The sequence below is a fragment of the Montipora capricornis genome, chromosome 3 (assembly GCF_036669925.1).
Source record: "Montipora capricornis isolate CH-2021 chromosome 3, ASM3666992v2, whole genome shotgun sequence".
NCBI classification, from domain to species: Eukaryota; Metazoa; Cnidaria; class Anthozoa; order Scleractinia; family Acroporidae; genus Montipora; species Montipora capricornis.
The window spans coordinates 41118704-41138703 of NC_090885.1; the positions used below are offsets into that span (position 1 = coordinate 41118704).

At 39.6% G+C, this 20000-nt stretch overlaps 2 protein-coding genes across 3 annotated transcripts in view; one reads left to right on the plus strand and one right to left on the minus strand.

Annotated features, from left to right (window-relative positions):
- The window catches only part of LOC138043160 (uncharacterized), a 29261-nt gene extending 9603 nt beyond the window's left edge, over positions 1–19658 (plus strand). Inside the window, exons 6-18 of the mRNA XM_068889299.1 lie at positions 1–1006; positions 1399–1625; positions 2074–2211; positions 7063–7204; positions 8999–9214; positions 9517–9575; positions 10490–10745; positions 13900–14154; positions 15091–15161; positions 15875–15982; positions 16235–16329; positions 17170–17239; positions 18232–19658. The exon at positions 1–1006 is cut by the window's left edge and continues 8 nt beyond it. Of these exons, the coding sequence (XP_068745400.1) occupies positions 1–1006; positions 1399–1625; positions 2074–2211; positions 7063–7204; positions 8999–9214; positions 9517–9575; positions 10490–10745; positions 13900–14154; positions 15091–15161; positions 15875–15982; positions 16235–16329; positions 17170–17239; positions 18232–18477 (2889 nt within the window). The 3' untranslated portion in view covers positions 18478–19658. The remainder of the gene's footprint in view (positions 1007–1398; positions 1626–2073; positions 2212–7062; positions 7205–8998; positions 9215–9516; positions 9576–10489; positions 10746–13899; positions 14155–15090; positions 15162–15874; positions 15983–16234; positions 16330–17169; positions 17240–18231) is intronic.
- LOC138043162 (uncharacterized) overlaps positions 19643–20000 on the minus strand; it is an 8512-nt gene continuing 8154 nt past the window's right edge. For both annotated transcript variants that reach the window (XM_068889302.1, XM_068889301.1), the window contains one exon: positions 19643–20000. This exon is cut by the window's right edge and continues 548 nt beyond it. The gene's annotated coding sequence lies outside the window, so the exon portion shown is untranslated.

Consider the following 20000-nt stretch of genomic DNA (forward strand, 5'->3'; position numbering starts at 1 on the left):
ACCGATCCAGAGGGAATTATCCGAAAGAAAAGAGAAGAAAGAATACAACGCGAGAAGTTGATTCGCCTTGAAAGTGAGAGAAGAAGAGAGGAATGGCTGAGGAAGAAACGTTTTAGACTTCCTAAGATAATTGTTACATATTACGAGGAAGAAGAAGAAGAAGAGAAAAGCACATTGTCAAGACGGGGCTCAAATCTAGGGGAGGAGCGAATCAAGTTACCGAAATTGGCCAGTATACCTAGTAGCGAGAAGGATAAGGGCGACGTTGTGGATGAAAAATCTCAGGAATGTAAAGGCAACCGACTTGAAATTCCTGAAGTAGAGAGATATTGCCCCGAAGATTTTTGTGAGGTAATAAAATCAACACAACATGAGGGCGAAACTGAAGGTGTTTTGTGTGACAGTGAAACGAAATTAGAGGCTGGAATTGGTGGAGATTCTCAAGAAAACGGAGTCGTGGATGAAAATCAAAATACCTCTACAGCATCAGAATGCAATAATCAAGAGGAAAACGATATCAACTTGCGAGATAAACTTCTTGACGTCAGAGATGATGAAGCTGTGATGGACAAGCATAGTAACGGTTTGAATGAAGACTTTGAAAATGAGATTGAAAATGTACATGTGGTAGGTTGTGGACTTTCGGAAGAGGAACATGTAAACTATGTGGAAGCGGTCGTGCACTCCGGTGAAGCAAGTGAATCTGGAGACAGCAACCCGAAAAAAAATGAAACTACCAATAGTAATAAACCAGATGTGTTACAAACTGAAGAAGGCGACCGCGACACATTGGAAAGACCAGAGGATCAATACATTGCTGACGACGAAAGTGTCACGGAGAGCCTCGAAGTGAATGAATCAAAAAGAGAAGTTCAGACCGAAGAAATTACGAATAGAAATAAGACTAATGTATATGAGATAAACTATCTCCTGCCTCCAAGTTTAAAAGGTTTAGCTGCCGAAAATGACTCTGACGGCTCTGTGATTAACGAGGCGGATGACACAGGTAAAGTTTTGCAGACTGAGAAGCTTCCGTATTGATCAGACCACAGTTGTCCAAAGACCAGATAACATGATCCTGTAGATAAGTCAGTATCCAACAGTAACTGTTTTACGCTGTGAAAAGATTTCATTAATTGCTCACAAAACTGTGATTGTGAACATTCTGAGCACATCTATGTAGAGGCTTGTGCCGTGTGCGAAAACATTGGCCAATACAGTGACTTATCCACTGAATAAAGTTACATACCCTTTGAACAAATGGGGCCAGATGTTCTCTTCGCATCTGTGAAGTGACCCGGCTGACTCACTTGACAAGCTCTTTGACTTGAGTTAAGAAACTTATTTTGGCGTTTACAGATGAATTTTGCATTCTTTCCATTTTCTTTCTCAATTCAGCCTCTCTGATGGCCGCATTGATCCCAATAGCAATGGGCGTTGGTAATGGAATTATACCCAATGATGCAATACGGGCTTCGACCGTTTACGATCGTTACCACGTGCCCAGTCAAGCACGGCTTAATAACGCCAAAAAGGGGAAGTACGCTGGAGCCTGGAGACCGAAAATTAACGATAAAAAACAATACCTGGAAGTGGATTTGGGAGCTGTAAGCAGGGTTACTCAGGTTTGTTTAATGCGCTCTTTCTCTTTTCTTTCATTGTATGGATTGTTCCAGTCATCAAACTTCTTTCCACGGTGTTGCATTGTTGAACTGACGTTCTATTAATGCAGCAAAACGAGCTTCGAAGCTGGTCCACTTAATTATTACTCGAACTTTCCAGGGAAAACTTCGGCTTCGTTTTTTTTGCGTTCAGTCACAAATCGCGCTCAAGCTTGTAAAGCGCTTGCGCGAAGTTTAAGACAACTTGCATACGTGTTTTTTGAACGAAAATGGCGTCTTTTAAGTAAGCTCGAATTTGGTGACAGCTTTGTATAGCGTCTTGTCTGGTCCATGTAACTGACTCTAACTTGAAAGAACTGTTTCGATTTCTAAAACCATCCTTTTTCGCTTTTTGTGATCTTCTGTTGTCATTTTAGGCACGATTGAAATCATATTTTGTTCTGTTACCCAGGTCTCCACGCAAGGCTATCCGACTGTCAGTGGTGCCAAGGTTCACAAAAAAGACAAATGCTGGGTGGAATCCTACACGCTGGACTTCAGTACAGACGGCTCACAGTGGCAACAGTACACTGAAAATGGTGTTGTCAAGGTTAGTGTGTGAAGAAGTATTTATAAAGGTCACAAAGGTACTTTGTTTTTTATTGCGGCCACTCTTAAAAACTCTCGCACCACCTTCTTAATTAAAAGCTGCAGCAAAGACCCGAGTCGGAACCCTTGGGTAGCTAAGTTGCGTGATTGTGCGATAAGGCGCTGCTTATCTATCAGTTGGCTCGGTTTTCTTTGTTCTGTCAGGGGAATATAGTACATGGCCGCCCTCTTTTGTCAACTTTCTGAAAAGGTAGGGGCGACTTTGATTTTAACAGGGGAGAGTGGGGCTGAAACAATAGCTGATAACAATGTAATTCCCAGAACATAATGCCCCAAACATATACCCCTCGACGTAGTCTCCCATTACTTGTAAACCTTAAAGAAGACGAAAGGTCAAAATTCAATTATCATTATTATTATTATTATTATTATTATTATTATTATTATTATTATTATTATTATTACGTGGAATTGTAATGATTTCTGTGGTGGCATTTAAGGTTCTATGACACCTACAAAGGGCCTACTCGCTGCAATGACATTGGTAGCGGGTGGACCTTGAAGCAAGCTCCTTGAGTGTTAAAGTCGAATAAATCCGAGACAGAATTTTGGGCATCCTGGCTGTGGGCCTGACTTGTCCCATTCATAAAGGAAATCCATCTGCCTCGAAGGAGCTTCCAAAGAGCCGGAAAAGCTGCCGTAGTTTGGGTTAAAAACAATTCTTCTTCGGGGTCTCCCATTGCTCCCAAGAACTGAGTGTATACTAACCGTACACACGTTTTAGCATCTAACAAGTCTCCCTCGAGAGAATTTATTATTTTTTTTGCCCATAAAGTTCGCTTCAGTTTAAAAAGGCTAACAAAAATTTAAAAGTAAAAAACCGAACGTTTTCGAAATTAAGAAACGTTCGGTTTTTTACTTTTTTATTTTTCAGCCTTATGAATAGTTCCTTTATATATATATATTTTTTTATTGTCGAAAACGTCACCAACTGACCAATGAGCATTTTATTGACCTGTCCCTCTGGGATATGTGATATAATCCCCTGGTGTGAAATCCGGTCATTAACCCTTATTGTACCACGTGCACTTGTCAATCGTTTCCTTGACAAGTGCACTTGTTCAAAAGCTGGCGTGCTAGCTCTTGAACAAGTGTACTTGTCAAGGAAAAAATTGACACATTGCAGAACTTGCTCGTCTGTACAGATCGACAGGGAAAACTTGTGGTAGATACTTGGTGTCTCTTTTTCTATTGTTTCAAATTTTTTTCAAACAAGGTGTAAAACGTTCAGTATAATTATACAATTACCCTAACCTAACCCTAACGCTAACCCTAATCCTAACCCTGAAGCTTTTACCGTGTTTAGATAATTTTGTGCAATAGATAACCACTAAATGACAAAATACACCACGAATCTTCAAAAACTTGTCGAGAAAATTGAGAAATTGCGGGCGCACAGCGGTCTTGTTCTTGCATGAGCCATGATCAAAAAACGAAAATGGCGCCGCGTGGTTTGTTTTTTTGTCGTCCGCTGTGTAATTGTATTGCTGGCTACAGTGAAAACTTGTCAAAGAAAAGTTGTTAATTCGTTCACAGCAAATAAGACTTGTAAAGGCAAAACTCGTCAAAGAAAACTTGTCGTTCATATACACATGAGCATATGAACATTGTCAATGACACTTATCAAACCATTTGTAATTAGTTGGGAGTTGATTTCGGTGACGGAAGAAACCCGGAGAAAAACCCTCGAGTGAGGTTGAGATTGACTCAGTGAAACTCAGCCTACGTGATATCGGAGAGGTAAAAGGAACACAAGATGACCTCTACACCAGCTTAATAATCTGCCTCAAAATCCAGTGTATATTGGGCATTTCTGCAGCATTGCAAAACAGGAACAAAATTAAATTGTCACTTAGCAAAATAGTTAAAATCGTACAAATATTGATCACCACGACCTTCGTTATTGGCAAAGCTCCCTAGTCAAGGGAACAGGCTGTTTGGACCGTATTCGAGTCCTCAAAATCAGGTAATATATGTTAATAGGCGAACCGCTCCTTTTTAAGCAAATTGTTAGTAGGCAAAAGACTCTTGCGATATTAACATTGGATCACCCCTAATAAAGACGCTAGACAGCCGGGGTCGAAACTTGTGGTCTTTCAATTGTATTTTTTAAAGCTACATTTTGAAATTCTTGAAACATACATGTATGTGTAATTGTCAACCTGTTTGCAATGTGAACCGTAATTAACTTTCGTTAAAAAAAAAACTTTTCAATGCAACATCTTGCACACCCTGCGAGCAGAGCCTCCTTTCGTCTTTTTCTTTACTGAGGAGGACAAAAGTAGGCTCTGCCCGAATCGCGTCAACTCTTTGAAACCGCCGCAGCCCGAACGTCTGGACTAGTCAATCTTGTTTTCTCTCGTCAAACCGGTTTTTCCAGTGCGAGCGTCCGTTTTTTGACAAAACCGCTGGTTATAATTGAGCCCGATGTACCATGAAAAACCACGATGGCGGTGAGATCTGTCATAACAGGCTTGGGTTCGAGACTGTATCCTGGCAACATGCACAGCATATTCAATAAAGATCTTACTCGACTCATGCAGAGCCTTTCTCGAGAACGCCAAAATCGAGCAAGCAAAAGAAAGGCTCTGCTAGCAGGGTGCATCTTGCAGCATTGTTGGGCACAACATATTGCGTACGTTTGGCCACCCTGTGGCGATATGTTGCAACATGTTGGATGACAAAGACAAAAACACCCACACATCCAAAGTTGTTTACAAAGGAGATTGTTCTTGTGGTGTTGATTACAATGGCGAGACTGTGAGAAACTTAGCAGTGCGAATTGCGGAACATTTAAATCCTGCTCACACCTCTGAACCTGCAAAACACCTGCGTGAAAACCCATCACATTTTTTCACTTGGCGCGTTCTCTCTTCAGCACAAACATTCCGTAAACGTAGGATCGTCGAGGGGCTAATGATCCAACAATTCCGCCCCAGTCTGAACAAACAAGTTATTTCTTATGTTTCCAAACTTTTCCCAACGGAAATTACATAAGATATATATGCATGGGTGCGTGCGGACGGTCCTTTTTAACCCTAATGATGGCAAACAGCCGAAAGCGTTTGGTTTTAACGTTTTAATTTCACAAAAATTCCCTTGTAAATAGCATATATTTTACCTAAGCGAACATTATGGACACCATGTTGGATGATGTTGGATCAAATTTTGAAAACGGTCAAATTTTTCGTGCAACATTTTGAATGAACGCTGTATGATGATGTTCTCGTTTGGCCACGTTCACGCAACATTGTTGCATTAGTGCATGAGCGCTAGGTCCACTTGTTGCACGCCAGGGGCATGGGGCAGATAAACATCGACATTTGTTGAAAATGTTGAAATTGTTGCGTTCGTTTGGCCAGCCCATTCAACACATGTCGCAACATCATGCAACAATGTTGCAAGATGTTGCGTTCAAATGTTGCGAGCGTTTGGCATAACTTAAGTAAACAATGTAGCTTGTGTCTTTGATTCATTGATAAAGAAAATAATCCTTGTTTGTTTCCTGTTGATGTTCTAAACATCGAAGGCCAGACGAAAATATTTATCTTGCGAGTGAATGACAATTGTATAACATTTCTGAGATTTAAAACAAAAAGTTATGATCTTATCATGTCTTCAGTATACGGAGTAATAGTGTCAATTCATTAACTTTGTGGAATTAATAGGTTTCTCCTTCAATTAAATGAATTTTGATCAAACTATTTTCAACAACATTGAAAAGTTAAGGTCCTTTAAAGATCGAGGCAGCAAAAGACTATTTCTGGTGACTTGTGACTTGTTACAAGTTTCGTAAAAAGTAAATTTTTAAGTTTGGATTTGTGAAATGCCGGGAGATGCCCCTGCAGTGGACAAGCTGGCATCCTGCTTTATTTCACCAGCGACGCAAGCATACATAAGGACAAACAAGAATGAAACGCAGAATCAATGGGCTTTTGAATATTAGAACCTTTTGTTAGCGCAAATGACACATTATTATCAATATCCGCGGCCAAATGACAAACTGCCCCCAAAACGCGCCTTTTTGCCCGTGCTGAAAATGCATTTGCCGCCCTGATTCTGATTGGCTGCAGAGATGTCAAACAACTTTTCTCGGCCAGTGAGATCCTGAGGATACCATTTCAATGCCAGAGTTAACGCGATTTTTTTCAAAATGAGTTTTTTCACTCTTTTCTTTCTCAATTTTTGCTCTTGTTTAGCTGATCGTATTGTAGCAACAACTTTCCCATACCATAGTTTCATGCTACATCTGTGTTGAACATTTTTTCCTTCTTAAATCGCTTTTGTCGGGCATATAGTTTATTTGTGTCACTCTTGATGATGTGACTGCTCGGGCCACAAATAAATTATATTCCCTCTAAAAGTCACGTAATTGTCCGTATGTTCTTGTGTTTTTGCTTGCATTGAAAAATTGGGAAGGCTCCTGGACTAACAGAGAGGTCATAATTTGTAAATCGTGGGCCCCTACTTTTAGCCTTGTTTTGAAAGTTAGCTAGTCAGCTAACAATTTCAATCAGTTACTTGACTTCCTTCTACCAGCTGGGATTCAAAACTGCGGTGATTTTAATGTTCATTTAATTTTTATCGTCCGATTTAATATTTGTTTCAGTGTCCATTGAAAGGCCTATTTGAATCACTGATCTATGAAGTTGCGCAGCTATTTTACAATAGCTGTAAGGAAATTGTTTCTCTCTTTTATGTTTAAATACTGATATGCAGTATTTCAAATACAATGTGCCGCGGTATTGAAATAGTCAAACTTTCGGTTGATTTGATGTGGTTTTGTCCTTAGGTTTTTAAAGGAAACGGAGATAATAATTCCGTTATCATCAATAGTATTGCGAACCCAGTGGAAGCGAGATTTGTGCGATTTATGCCTCAGTCATGGAAAAACAGCATCGCTTTGAGAGTGGAGGTTTATGGAGAAGTCACAGGTTAGTCGCTTAAGTAAGGTTTAAAAAACGAGTAGCAGTGTTTTACCGGGTTTAAAAACACGAGGCGTAGCCGAATGTTTTTGGCCCCGATAAAACATGTGTTGCGAGCCTTTTAACCGGCTTCAAAAAACATTTCACAAAAAGCGTGTCCTTGGGAGTCCGAACAAAGGTTCAAATTGTAAGGGGAAGGTATCAGCATACAAGAAAAACAACTGGACCTTAGAACCAGTATGGTAATTTTAAAAGCATGTTTTTTTTCCTTCAGTCCTTATTCTTTGTTGTCGATGGTTGAAGAAGGTTGGTTAAAAATGCTGCGTAAGAGAAAGTTCAGAGAATTGAATTCCAAAATCAACACGAGATGTCTCAAAATGGTCTGTTAATATTTTCGCACAGTGGCAAAATGCAAGGCTGAACAAACAAGCAGCGAACGAAGAAGCAGGGCTCGACGTGGAACGGGACAAAATTTAAAGTCTAGAGATGGACATTGTTTGGAGTATTTTGGAAGGAGGATGGGTAAAAGTATCCGCCCAGAAGTTTGTAATGGCTGAAATTTCGATGAAAAGGATTAGGACTATTTCATATAAAGACCACAAGTGATCCTTATATAAAGATCACTGTGTGCATTGTTTGCACATTCAGCCCTACACTCCCCTGGGACTGAAATCAAAGCAGCAACCGGGCTTTTGAGAATGATCCGGTGACGTTTTATCGATGTTTTGATAGGCTGCTAGGCTCATGAATTATTAGACTGAATTTTGTCATACGCTGTCGAATTTATCGCCTGCACCAGAAAGCATCGTGGAAGAACTGAGAAAACTGCGCTTTTCACAATAATCTTGCAAGTGTCCATTTATGTGCCTTTCTTTGCAGTAATCTTCCAGACGCGGTGAATTCGAAAATTGGGCAAAAAATTCACCCCGTACGTGAAACAGTTGAGTTCCAGTCGTCATCTTGAGCTCAAACAGAAAAACTGCTGTCAAAAAAATCAAAATTTCTTTTAGTTCATCCTGATGACACGGCAGTTATCCACATTTTTCAGTATTATTTTGTTTGAACAGCAAAATGTTCTGGCTCTCCGGTATTTGGCCTATGTTTTTGTGGTTTTAGGGGTGGCGTAGTGGTGAGAGAACTCGCCTTCCACCAATGTGGAGCTCTGCGTCATACGTGGATTGAGTTTGTTGGTTCTCTATTCTACACCGAGAGGTTTTTCTCAGTGTACTCCGGGTTTTCCCTCTCCTCAGAAACCAACAGCGTTGATTTGTTGATTTCACTTTGCAGTGACCCCAATCAGTGCTCCAGCGCTAGAAGACTGGACACTTTAATAAAGTTCCTTTCCTTTCCTTTCCTTTGGTGTCCCTGGGGTGCCAGCCAAAATTCTTCTTGTGTTTCTTTTTTCCCTCCCAATTGGGCTTATTTCGAATCGTGTGCGCAGAAAAGGAGAGAACCAGGCTTCAAGGGAATAACTTGTCTTTTCCTTTGTTATTAACAAACAAACTAACTAACAAAAGTCCTCAAATTATTCCCCTGAGCCTCAACTATCATAAATTTGTACATGTGACACATTTCGAAACTAGCGAATCATCTCTTATGTATGTTGCTTGTACTGTTGTTTGTTTCTTCTGTAAAGCGGATGACATAAAGGTATAATGAAGAATTAAAAAGCGGTTATGTGCTTCATTTGTTTAAAATAGATCATGTTAACCGTAAGAGAATAGTACGACTTTAAACCACAACAGGGGTGGAGAGGGAACATTGGAGTCTATTTGTTTCTCGAAGTCGTTGCTTTCATTTTAGAACCTGATCTAACAGTTCTGACACCTCGGACATCATCACTTGCAACGGAGAGCGTGGACGAACTTGTCCACGAAGTGATCCTGGAGGAAGACGAGGAAGGAGAAGAAGTGGAACAATCGGTTTGTTATGTAGAAGAAGAGGTTGATCAACAAGATGCTTGGGAAGAAAGTACTGTTGATGCTGTGACGGAAACCAGTATACAGTTTGAAAATCAAGGTATCCTGCTTGAATAGACTTCATCCATTCATTTAACTTGGGGCCACGACTCAGCTGTGTCAACGGCTCTTGTTTTAGAAAGCAATTGGCATAAAAAATAGAGAACGGAAAAAATGAAGACTAATTCTAAACGCAATAGAGCTGCTTCCAACGTCGGTCCATGGTATTTGGTTTCATGGAGCTTTTCGCTGAGATGTTGAAGCTTCAACGTGATGCTTTCAAAGTAGTATGTCGGAGTCAAAGTGGTGTTTTGTTTATTGAAAAGTCATTGTAATTACTCTTGTTTCCGGATTGTTTCCTAGTGCCTGAAGTGTCTGGAAGTCCTTCAGTCATAACCGAGCTTACAGTTCATGGCGAAAAGGTTGGTTTGTCATCGGTTCATTTATTTGTCAATAAACCGGCAAAATTTGATGCCGCTTACGTTGTGTAGACGTCACAAACTGTTCTGTCAACTTAACTTGTATTCTTGTTTTTCACTCACGTCACTAAAAAAATTATTTGCCTAGTAAGGAAAGTGTTCAATTCCTGAGGGATTAGTTTTGGGACACCTTCTGGGCCGCTTTGTTATTAATAATTTCCGAACCTATTCAGCAACATGCTAAGGCACTTTCCATTCGACAAAAGTTCCCGGAAATTCCTGGTCGGCAAATAAATTGTACGAAATGGTATACCTATCAAGCTTAAAGTTAACCTGTCCATCTGGAATATTGGAGCAACCGGAAGGTTCTGTCCATTTTTCCATTCGTATCCGTCCCATTCCTTTGTTCAGTTAAACAAGCAAACAATCATTTCCCGCACTTTCTAACGACTACGTAATTTCTATTTTATTTGTGCATTTTGGTGTGATTATCGTCGACGTGATTAGCCTGGGGTAACCGGCAGGTACAAAACACAGGTCACAGGTCATTGTTTTACCTATACAGAAAGTATCCTAAACATTCATAAAAGCTAACCTTGGGCCTAAAAACCTTTCTTTAGGCCTAATTAGGCCTAAGGTTAGCTTTTATGAATGTTTAGCATACTTTTCTTTAGGCCTAATTAGTCAACCTAAGGCCTAATTAGGCCTAAGGTTAGCTTTTATGAATGTTTAGGATACTTTCTGTATTGGTAAAACAATGACCTGTGATCTGTGTTTTGTACCTGCCGTGGGGTAACCATCCAAAAATCGTATCCCATATGAAATCTCGGAAGCTTAAACTGGTCATGATTTGCGTTGAAAGGAAACAGTCTGATGCCTTATCATTTTCATTTTAACAAATGACTCGTTTGTTGCAGCAAATCCCCAAGAGTAAGCGAAAGTCCAAGAAGCTCCAAAAAGATAAACCAGAGGAAAAGGAAAGAAAGAAGAAGAGAAAGAATAAAAAGGGTAAAGAGGAAAAGAGAAGAGCATCTCTTTCTACTAGTCTTACTGAGTTACAAGAAGCCGAGGAGGAAAGAACATCGTCGCCAGAAGAAGGAGAACAGGAAGAAGAAGAAGATGAAGAGACGCAAATCAACTCACCTATCCTTCCTGAAATCCCTAAGAGACCAGGTACGTTTTTATCTTAAACTTTGCATCGTTGGCTTTCCCTTCCTTTTCATCCCTCTTCAGGGAACTTCCACTCCAACAAAAAATTATGTTTGAAATCAAATTTGATTGAATTTTAGAAAATAATATGTTTGTTTACAAAAGTTCCCAGGCGCTGCCATCTTGAATAATTAGCGAGCTTTAGCAACGACAACGGCGACGACAACGAGAACGCCACAAATTTGCATATTTCGTGGGAAAAAACAATAGTTTTGCACGTTCTGCACATGCGTTTTTCATTTTTGTCCATTTCTTTGCCGTCGTCAGCAAAACAACAACGTGAAATGACCAACTTTAAGGTTTTATGGAGAACGTCAACACTTGGAGATAAATGTTCATTTTCTCCCCTAAATTAAGCGCCGCTCATAACGTTTTCATTCCTGAGAGACTGTCATACCTTTGTCATATTAAAAAGCATGGAATAGTCGTGAAGTGATTACAACAATGAGAATTTATGTTTTGAGATAACGTTCTCGTTGCCGTTCCCGTCGTCGTTGCTAAAGCTCCCTATTGTGGCGTGTTACGAGTACACTGCAGTGTTCGACTCTAACGCTTGCTCGATTGCCCGGGGAAAGCGAAATATATCCGTGGGCAAGTAAAACATCTCTAAGACTTCCCCGATCGGGCAATCAGAATTTTTATTCGACAAATATGTTGCGGAACGATTTGACTTGCAACGAAGAAAGTAACATCTCTTTGCTGTCATTTTTCCATCTTTCTCGGCGCGAAAAGCATGCTTGTTACAATGCAACCCAGTTTTCGCGCAGCCAAATGCGCTACGATGCATGCGCACAAGAAAATAAATTCTACCCTTTTTCACGCGATTTCAACAAACTTTGAAAGGCTTAGAAACATACTATTGGACAAATGGCATTTAATTGAAAACCAGCCTAATTTCAGAGAGATATTCAAGGGATCTCCATTGATCTCGTCTAGAAAAGGAAAATGGCTTAAAGATATGCTTGTCAAAGCAAAAACTGTGTAGGCTACTAGAACACCATGGACACACAGCAGGAGTCGCGCTGGTCTGTCAAACCCATTTTACACACAGTTTACACAAAACTGACATTTTTACAAGCCTCCTTTTAGTTTTAATGGGCAACAGGTCTTTAGAGGGCGGGCAACCGAAATAAAAACCATGGGCAACCAAAAAAACAAAACTGGTTGCCCAAAGGGCAAATTAGTGAGAAAGAAAGTTAGTGTCGAACACTGATTACACTATCAGGGACCGTAAGCCGACGGCCGACGACGACGACGTCTACGAGAACGTTGTTTAAAAATATTATTTCCATGCCAAGTCACTTGGCATGGAAAGTTTTTGTCTATATCCCAGGCCGGAATAAAGTTGATGAGAGCGGTGTGGATATCTCCAGAGGAAAAAAATTGAAATTCAACGTCAGGTGCTTGTGTCCTCCACACTACCTCAAAAGTGGTCATTGCACGTCGTTGTCAGGACGAGAACAGAAAGGAAATATATCAAAATATGAAACGCACGGGTGGGGCGTGCCGAACTATTGATTTTGCTCATTAAACCCTTTGGTTTGTGGCGTTCTAGTAGCCGTCCTCGTTGTCCTTGCTTAAGCTCCCTATTGTCACTATATGGAGTGTTTTCATGTGACGACACGGCGGCCATGCTGATGTCCCTAAACAAAGAAATGGCGGCCATCTTGGTGTCCGCAACTAATCCTCCGGGAATTGAGCTCTTTTATCATGCAAATGTCTTATTGATCACGTGAGTTTGTGTTAATCTCAAATATTCAAGATGGCGGCGGCCGTAAAATTTGAAATTGAAAATGAGCGATAGTAAATTTATCTTTTTCAGTAAAGAACACCTGCTTTTGTAAAATGATAAACAAATGTGAATGCGGAGATTCAATGTGTGCATTAGCTCGCGCACATTAAAAGTAATGGCGGATTTTCGTTGATGCCAAGCTTAATCCGTCAAGGAACCGCTATTTTCTTCTGAACGAGTACGGTGACCCCCATTTTTTACTGAGAACGATGACTTCATGTAGTGGTAAGAAAATCAGCAAAAATCTGTGGCCTGTTTTTTGACAATTTCATAAAATTGTATGGAAGGAGCTCTTACGAGTCGAACAGTACACACTCAAGTTAAATCAATCTTAGACTCTTTAGTACTCACAAAGGCATTCAAATACATTTTTCAGGTACTTACGTGAATTAACCACAGAATGACACCAGGCTCTGTGTTATATCAGGGATTACATTAAAAAAATGGCGCTAACTTTGTCCAACATTGGAGATGTGCGACAATTATCAAAGTGGCTTAAATAACCGTATTCGCCAGCGTCGCACCATAGAAACGAGCGCGGTGACTCCCCCTTTTTTTATCACATTTTTACCATCTCCTTGACATGTTACAACAGTGTGCGAAGTTTTATCCGAAATCTTTGACAAGTTCTATTCAGTTCTAGGGAATCAGTTAGTTGACAAAGTGAGTCCACTTCATCCGAAACCTCATCCATATTGGGGAGCTTAAGCACGCGCATTTTAAAGACGCGGACGGCAACTGGAAAAGAAAATTTCGCGTGCCAGGACAGTGGTGTCTCCCAGCTCCCTTTTGTTCAAGTGTAAGACTTCGTTCTCCTTTCCACGCAAAAAAAGGCACTTCACGAATTCCCACTAATTGATCACCCATTGTTTTCCCTACGTAAACATTTCCGTTTTTTAAACTGGGAACTACGAATGACTTTTGCATGTAATTGAAACTACTTCCGTTTTCACAACATTTAACTTGGTTCATGAAAAAAAATGATTCTGCGGCTGGAAGTCAACTTCAAGTCTTACAAAAGTGAAAACAAACTGATCTTTCTTTTAAAAAACCTTTTTCAAAAAAACAAACTTTCATTTTACAAAATCAACGTCCATTTAAAAAACAAATAAACAGACTTCATTTCGGATGAAAGAAGATGTCCCTTTAAAGCTTTCTTGTTTATCTCTCTTGCCTACTCCATGTAAAATAAAAACGTACTTTTATGAAAATGCTCTTTCTGTTTTCCTTGCACCTCTAAAAACAACAAGTGAAGATAATTTAATTTAGATGAAACGTTTGCAGAACAGCAGCAGCATTATCGATTGCGTGTCTTTCGATTTTCAGAGAGCGTCAAGCGGATGGCATCTGATCGCAAACGCAGCTTTAATATGTTTCCAGACAGAAAAGACAATTCGGAAGAAAAATCCAAGCCACGTAGACGCCGCGCAGAAAGCGATCAAAGTGTACGCAATGAGTTGTTACGTCAGCAGATTGCAGAAGACAGGAGAAAGAAACTGGCCGCAGCTACAGAGAAGCCGAAAAGAGAAATACAATCACTAAACTCGGTGTATGATATAGATCGCGATAACAATAGCATGGGTAAGTTCATGTTAAGAATTCAGACCATCGCAATTAAGAACGGTACTTATGTAACATCGAAAGATTACTTACGCAGTGAATTCGATATCTGACAGTTGTTCCTTGTTTTTTTGATAGTTTTGCTCTAAGAATAGGGATTTTAACCGCATTGGATGATCACTTCATGTACGAAATCGAGGCGACCCAGATAATGTGAGACGGAGCCACAGCAAACGATGATTTGAATCAAAATGGGGGCTAGCTTGAACCTAGGAGAAAACAACTCAGAACCTCGAGATTTTCGTATCCTGAACTGGATTTAGTGCCTGTTAACGAGAATCCAAAAATGGTTTTGAATTTTTCAAATCCACGCTCCGGCGAAGCACATACTTTCGGAACCATCTGAATTCCATAGATGAAGGATTCTTAAAGAGTACTCGTGATGGGCGGCAGAGGCCCTTGAGAGTGGAAAGTAGTCTGGATACTCGTAGTGTAGGCAGTCTGTGTGTTCAATTAATAGACGTTTTTATTGTCTCGTTCCCTATCATACGAAAAATGAGTTAATAAAGTAAATTACCTACCGTAAGAAAGATTTGATGGCGCAGTGGTGAGAGCACTCGCCTCTCACCAGTGTGGCCCGGGTTCAATTCCCAGACTCGGCGTCAAATGTGGATTGAGTTTGTTGGTTCTCTACTTTGCACCGAGAGGTTTTTCTCCAGGGACTCCGGTTTCTCCTCTCCTCAAAAACCAACGTTTGACTTAATTTGCGTTGATTGTTAATTTCAGTTTACAGTGTCCCCAATTACTGCTCCAGCGTTAGAACGACTAGACACCTAAATAAAGTTCCTTTCCTTTCCTTTCGTTTTCCTTTAAAAACAAATTTTCGTATTTCACTCCCCACCAACGCAGCACCACAGTTTCTTTAGCACTGAACTAACCCCTTCATATCTCTTTCAGATGACTTTCTCACAAAGTACTGCATATTAAGCGAAAGACAAATCAATTACTACCGTCGTGTATTTGACAATGTAAGTTTTTTAGCCTTAATTGACTTTCTCAAAATCCTGTCAGTTCTTACTTTCTTAGTTAGCAATATTTACCGGTGCCGTGACAAAATTCCCCATCCACCCTACTCTGTCCAATATTACGTTCATACACCTTATTCCCAAATGGCGGCCATTTTAGTATTCTTTTGTTTCCATGCAAATTGGCCCTTATGGCCTCGCTTTCAAACGCAAAATTCAAAGGAATATTTTACTTTGAACGAGGCCACAAGGGCCAATTTGCATGGAAACAAAAGAAAACGAAAATGGCGGCCATTTTGGAATAAGGTGTATGTCTTCTCTTCAGAAGCTTTCTTCAGTGTTGTTAGGTCGTCCAACTCTTCAGCATACCAGGATTTTACAACATTACTGACAGGCTCATTATGCTCAGGCACGTGTCAAAAATTAGGAATCTAAAGCATTTTCAATCAAGCCTTACTAGACACAATGAAAATACACATGTTATGGTGCGAGAAGCTTTAAATGTTGAATTTACCAAAAACCACGTAACGAAATTAACTGAGATAACATCCGTAGTTGTCTATGGTTCCGTTTTGCTTTTTAAAATGTTCCAACCGAATTGAAGGCAACACGATTTGCTCTAACGCCCAAATCCGCTTAGCCGGTAGCCAATTTATAATATGGAAGTGACAAAGTTATTTATTTCTGTATTAAAGTATTCCTTTTACCTCTTTCAGTATGACCAAAATCAAGATGGATATCTATTTCCTGAAGAAGTTCTCGAAGCCTTGGAAAGCGTTAATTCTAACTTACTGCCCGACTCGCACATCAACTACATTTACAGAGTAAGCAACTGGTGATTTTCTGTTAGCAGTCACTTTTAAACAGACGTTGCCGAAGGTGATGTCTTCTTTTTCGCTCAATCTTAAGTTTGTGTTAGTTTTCATGGAAGTTAAAAATCAGCTATAGCAAAAATGAGCAACGTTACACAGAATGATATAAAAACCATTAAGAATTCGTCCAGTTTCTTAATTACATATAACCATACATACAACTAATCAAGTCATTTAATAGTCATACTATCTGTTGATTTTAAGGTTATGGAACTTTGCGACTGCAGTTTGGATTCAGGAGCGGATTTCAAGTTGTTCTCTGTAGTTGCAGCATTTTCTCAACGTTTAGCTGTTTTAGAGTATGCTTTTTTTTCTTTATATTTCACTTTGGTTTATCCAAGTTTGGTTCATGGTTTATGCCACACGAGTAGTTAGTTTTTCGTGCAGCTGATTTTGATTGGTTTACTCGACGGTGGATAGGAGCAGCCAAAGGGAAAAAAAATAGGCTTCCCGTTATCGAAATCGTCGTGGCAAGTAATTTGTTGGTTTGTTAGTCAGCTTATTTGTATGCACCAAAACAATCATTGACTAAACAAGTGAAGCTAGTATTCACGGAAGCAAGTATACACTAAAACAAGTGTTAACCTGAGTGTCAGTGAAAGCGATGTGGGTATTTACTCTGGCTGCAGCGAACAGTTGTTAAATATATTTGTGACGTTTCCATTTTTCATCTGTTTACGATGTGATCTCTAATAACTTTTATAACGTTACTAATAATAATAATAATAGAGCGGTTTTCAATTGAGTGTCGAAAGTTATTAGTGAATTGCTTTGGTTTTTCATTACTTTACTCAGTGATTGGTTCAAAGTTATTGCGCCATTTTTTCAACCAATCAGAAGTGAAACCCAAACCAACAGTGGCTCGCGTGGGCACATTTTCCAGCGCTTTGTGTCGGCTACGTGTAATTACTTGCATTGTTGATTGGTTTACTGGATTGTGGCCGTCCTTTTTGATTGGCCAAAGTAATTACTTTGGTTTTACGAAACTCGATTGAAATTCTCTCTAATAAATAATAATAATTTAATAGTTATCATCATTAATCAATAATAATATAATAAAGAAATAATTACTTAATAACTAATAATAGTAATTTTTATTATTGTTATAAAGTCGTCTTATTTTTGCTTTATTTTGACAGCGAGTTCGCAAAAATCCTCATCTTAAAACTGAATTTCAAGGAACTTGATATTAAACTCCAGAAAGCGAAGGTGAGCAACTTATCAGCGTCGTCATTGTCCTGTTCAGTCTGAAAAAACAATTATTCCATAAATGCGTATTTTGTGCGACCTGCTATTAAACCAATTTTGTATCCAAAAAAGGCGAATGGAATAATTTCTTTACCTAATTCTCCTTTTTTTCGTCCATTTTGTTGTCGACAAAAGTTGGTTACCAGTTAAGTTTCCGAGATTCACCATCAGGTGAGTCACCCGAGGTTGCGAATTTCATTAAGGTTGATGACTAACTGAATGTCGCCCATTTAACCATGACTCTACCTACAAAGGCCAGAACAGCACCTGGCCCCAGTTGTTCAAAAGGTGGATAACTTAATCCAGTGGATAAGTCGCTATCCAGAGTATAAAATATGCTTCACGTTAAACGTTGGTCAAGATTTTCTTTCACTTCTTTAAACTAGATGTGCTTAGAGTGTGCATATTCACAGCTGCGAGGGCAAATACTGAAATCTTTGCAGAGATTGAAACTGATGGGTAGTGACTTGTCCACTGGATAAAGTTGTCTGTCCTTTGATCGACTGGGGCCTTGATTACAACATCAGCCGCCGGATTATTACGTTCCCCAATCTTTTCAAACGGTGTGGGGGTTATTTTACTATGGCAGAATTTTGAACCTAACAATTTTAAGGATTTTATCATTGCAAGGAGGCAGTTCAATTGGAATTGAATACCGATTGGAATTAAATACCAGGGACATTGATCTCCCTAGCCAATAGACCCTATGCAAAAATGGCTGCCTTTAAATTATTCTTTTGTTCATATTCAAAATAACCCAACTAACCTCGTTCGGGATAACAAATTCTTTAGAATTTTTGTCTCAAAAACAAGGTTAGTTGGGCTATTTTGAATATGACCAGAAGAATAATTTAAAGGCAGCCATTTTTGCATAGGGTCTATGGACCACACTGCAGTCTCCTCTTTTCTCCCGACTATTTTAATCAAGACTTCGTTTCATTTCATTTCAACAGCGGCTATTTCTGTGCTATGTGGACGAAGCAAAGAAGACTATCTCGCTTGAAGATCTTATACTTGGACTAACAGCCGGAGGATTAACTGTCGATCAAAGAGAACAAACATTGAAAGTACTCGGGCGGACGGCTGCTTTGGACTTTTTAGACTTCTTGACATATATACCACTCTTCATTCATATCCACGATCATATCCTGCAAGATCCACTAGGGACTGTTGTGTACAGAGACTTGTTGACGGTATAAATTGGAGCCATTCGTACAGCAGAGGTAGCCCAGAATTGTCTCCTGAGCCCGAGAGATGCAGTTTCTTTGAGTACGGCAAACAAATGACATTTTTTCCTGCACAAATGCCACATCGAATTTCGCTGGCTAGAACTGATTCAAAATCTTCTGAGTTCAGCTGTTGAGATTTTGTGCTGTCATATTCTGACAGAGGAAAAAGTTTCGAATATCTTTTCCAAAGATTTGGTTAGCTTGAAAGTGACCAATTTAGAAGAACTGAGTACAGAATACTGCATGCAGCCGTTACTGCAGACGACTGTCGTAAAGATCAGTTACAGGAGGGGGGAAAAAAGGAAATAGCAGGGCGTTCGCGTGAGGAAACGCGCGTGGCCAAGATAGGAGGGGCCTGCGAGGTCCTTTAGTATTTAAGTTTACCCGGAGAAAAACGATTGGACGAAGTCCTTTGTATTTCTTTATTCCGCCAGTCCGACTAAAAAGATGCAATTATTTTTCACAAAAACTCGAATTGATGTAGAGATGTAAAGGAATCAAAATGTAAAGATGTGACCATATTTGTAACTTATGTTGATATCACACTGGTGTCTTTTGGTTCATCCTTCTTATGCACTATCCGTGTAGCATTACAGAAAATTAGCATCGCGTTTATTGCAAACGGCAATTTGCGTCGTTCCAGCTAGAAATCAGCAAAAAACACTTTCTAAATTTAGCTCATTGCTTGCTTATTATCAAGAGATATCGAGCAACCTCTCAAAAGAGAAGAACAAGTTTGAATAAGAAAATTTCTCACGCATAGCCTGCCGTTTGCCGCTTCACGTACACGAAATAGAGAGACTAGGAATTAGCATCACGTTCACGTAAAACGGAAGGCTTGAAACTTGTCTCCTTTGGTAAAGTTGCTCGATGTCTGCAGCTAAAAGGCAAGAAAGTAACTGAAACCAAACAGTCTTTCTTGATTTTTGGCAAACTACAAATTTCAGCCGGACGCCGGTTTTGCCGTGAACGCGAGGCTAAGTCTCTCCGTTCTTAGATACCAGTGTTTGCATTATTTCATCGGAATCGAATTGTTCATTTTCGTAATTACCTTTTTGGCAAAAATCACCGAAGTAATCAAGAAATCCAGAATGTAAAATGGCTTAATGAACAATGTAATAACCGAAAGTCGCGATTAGTGTGTAAGCTGTGTAAGCTCTTTTGACACTTTAATTTCGTTCTTAGTGGTAATTATATAGATAACATTTATCTTAAAAATATTAACAATAATTACAGCTAGGCTAAACTCACAATTTGAATGCTCAGATAAAAGTAGGCGGTACAAACCATCACTCCAGTTGTTCAAAAGGTGGATAACGCTTTCCACCGGATAAATCCATTTGATGGCGCAGTGACTGGGGCCAGGTTGAGAGGGGATCCCAAAACCAATCCGAATCGCTTTCAGAAAAACTAAAGATGGACCAAAAGTAGGATTGTTTTCTTTCCGTTCATCGCTTACTGGCAAGATGAGCTTATTTTCCCGAAATTTTCGA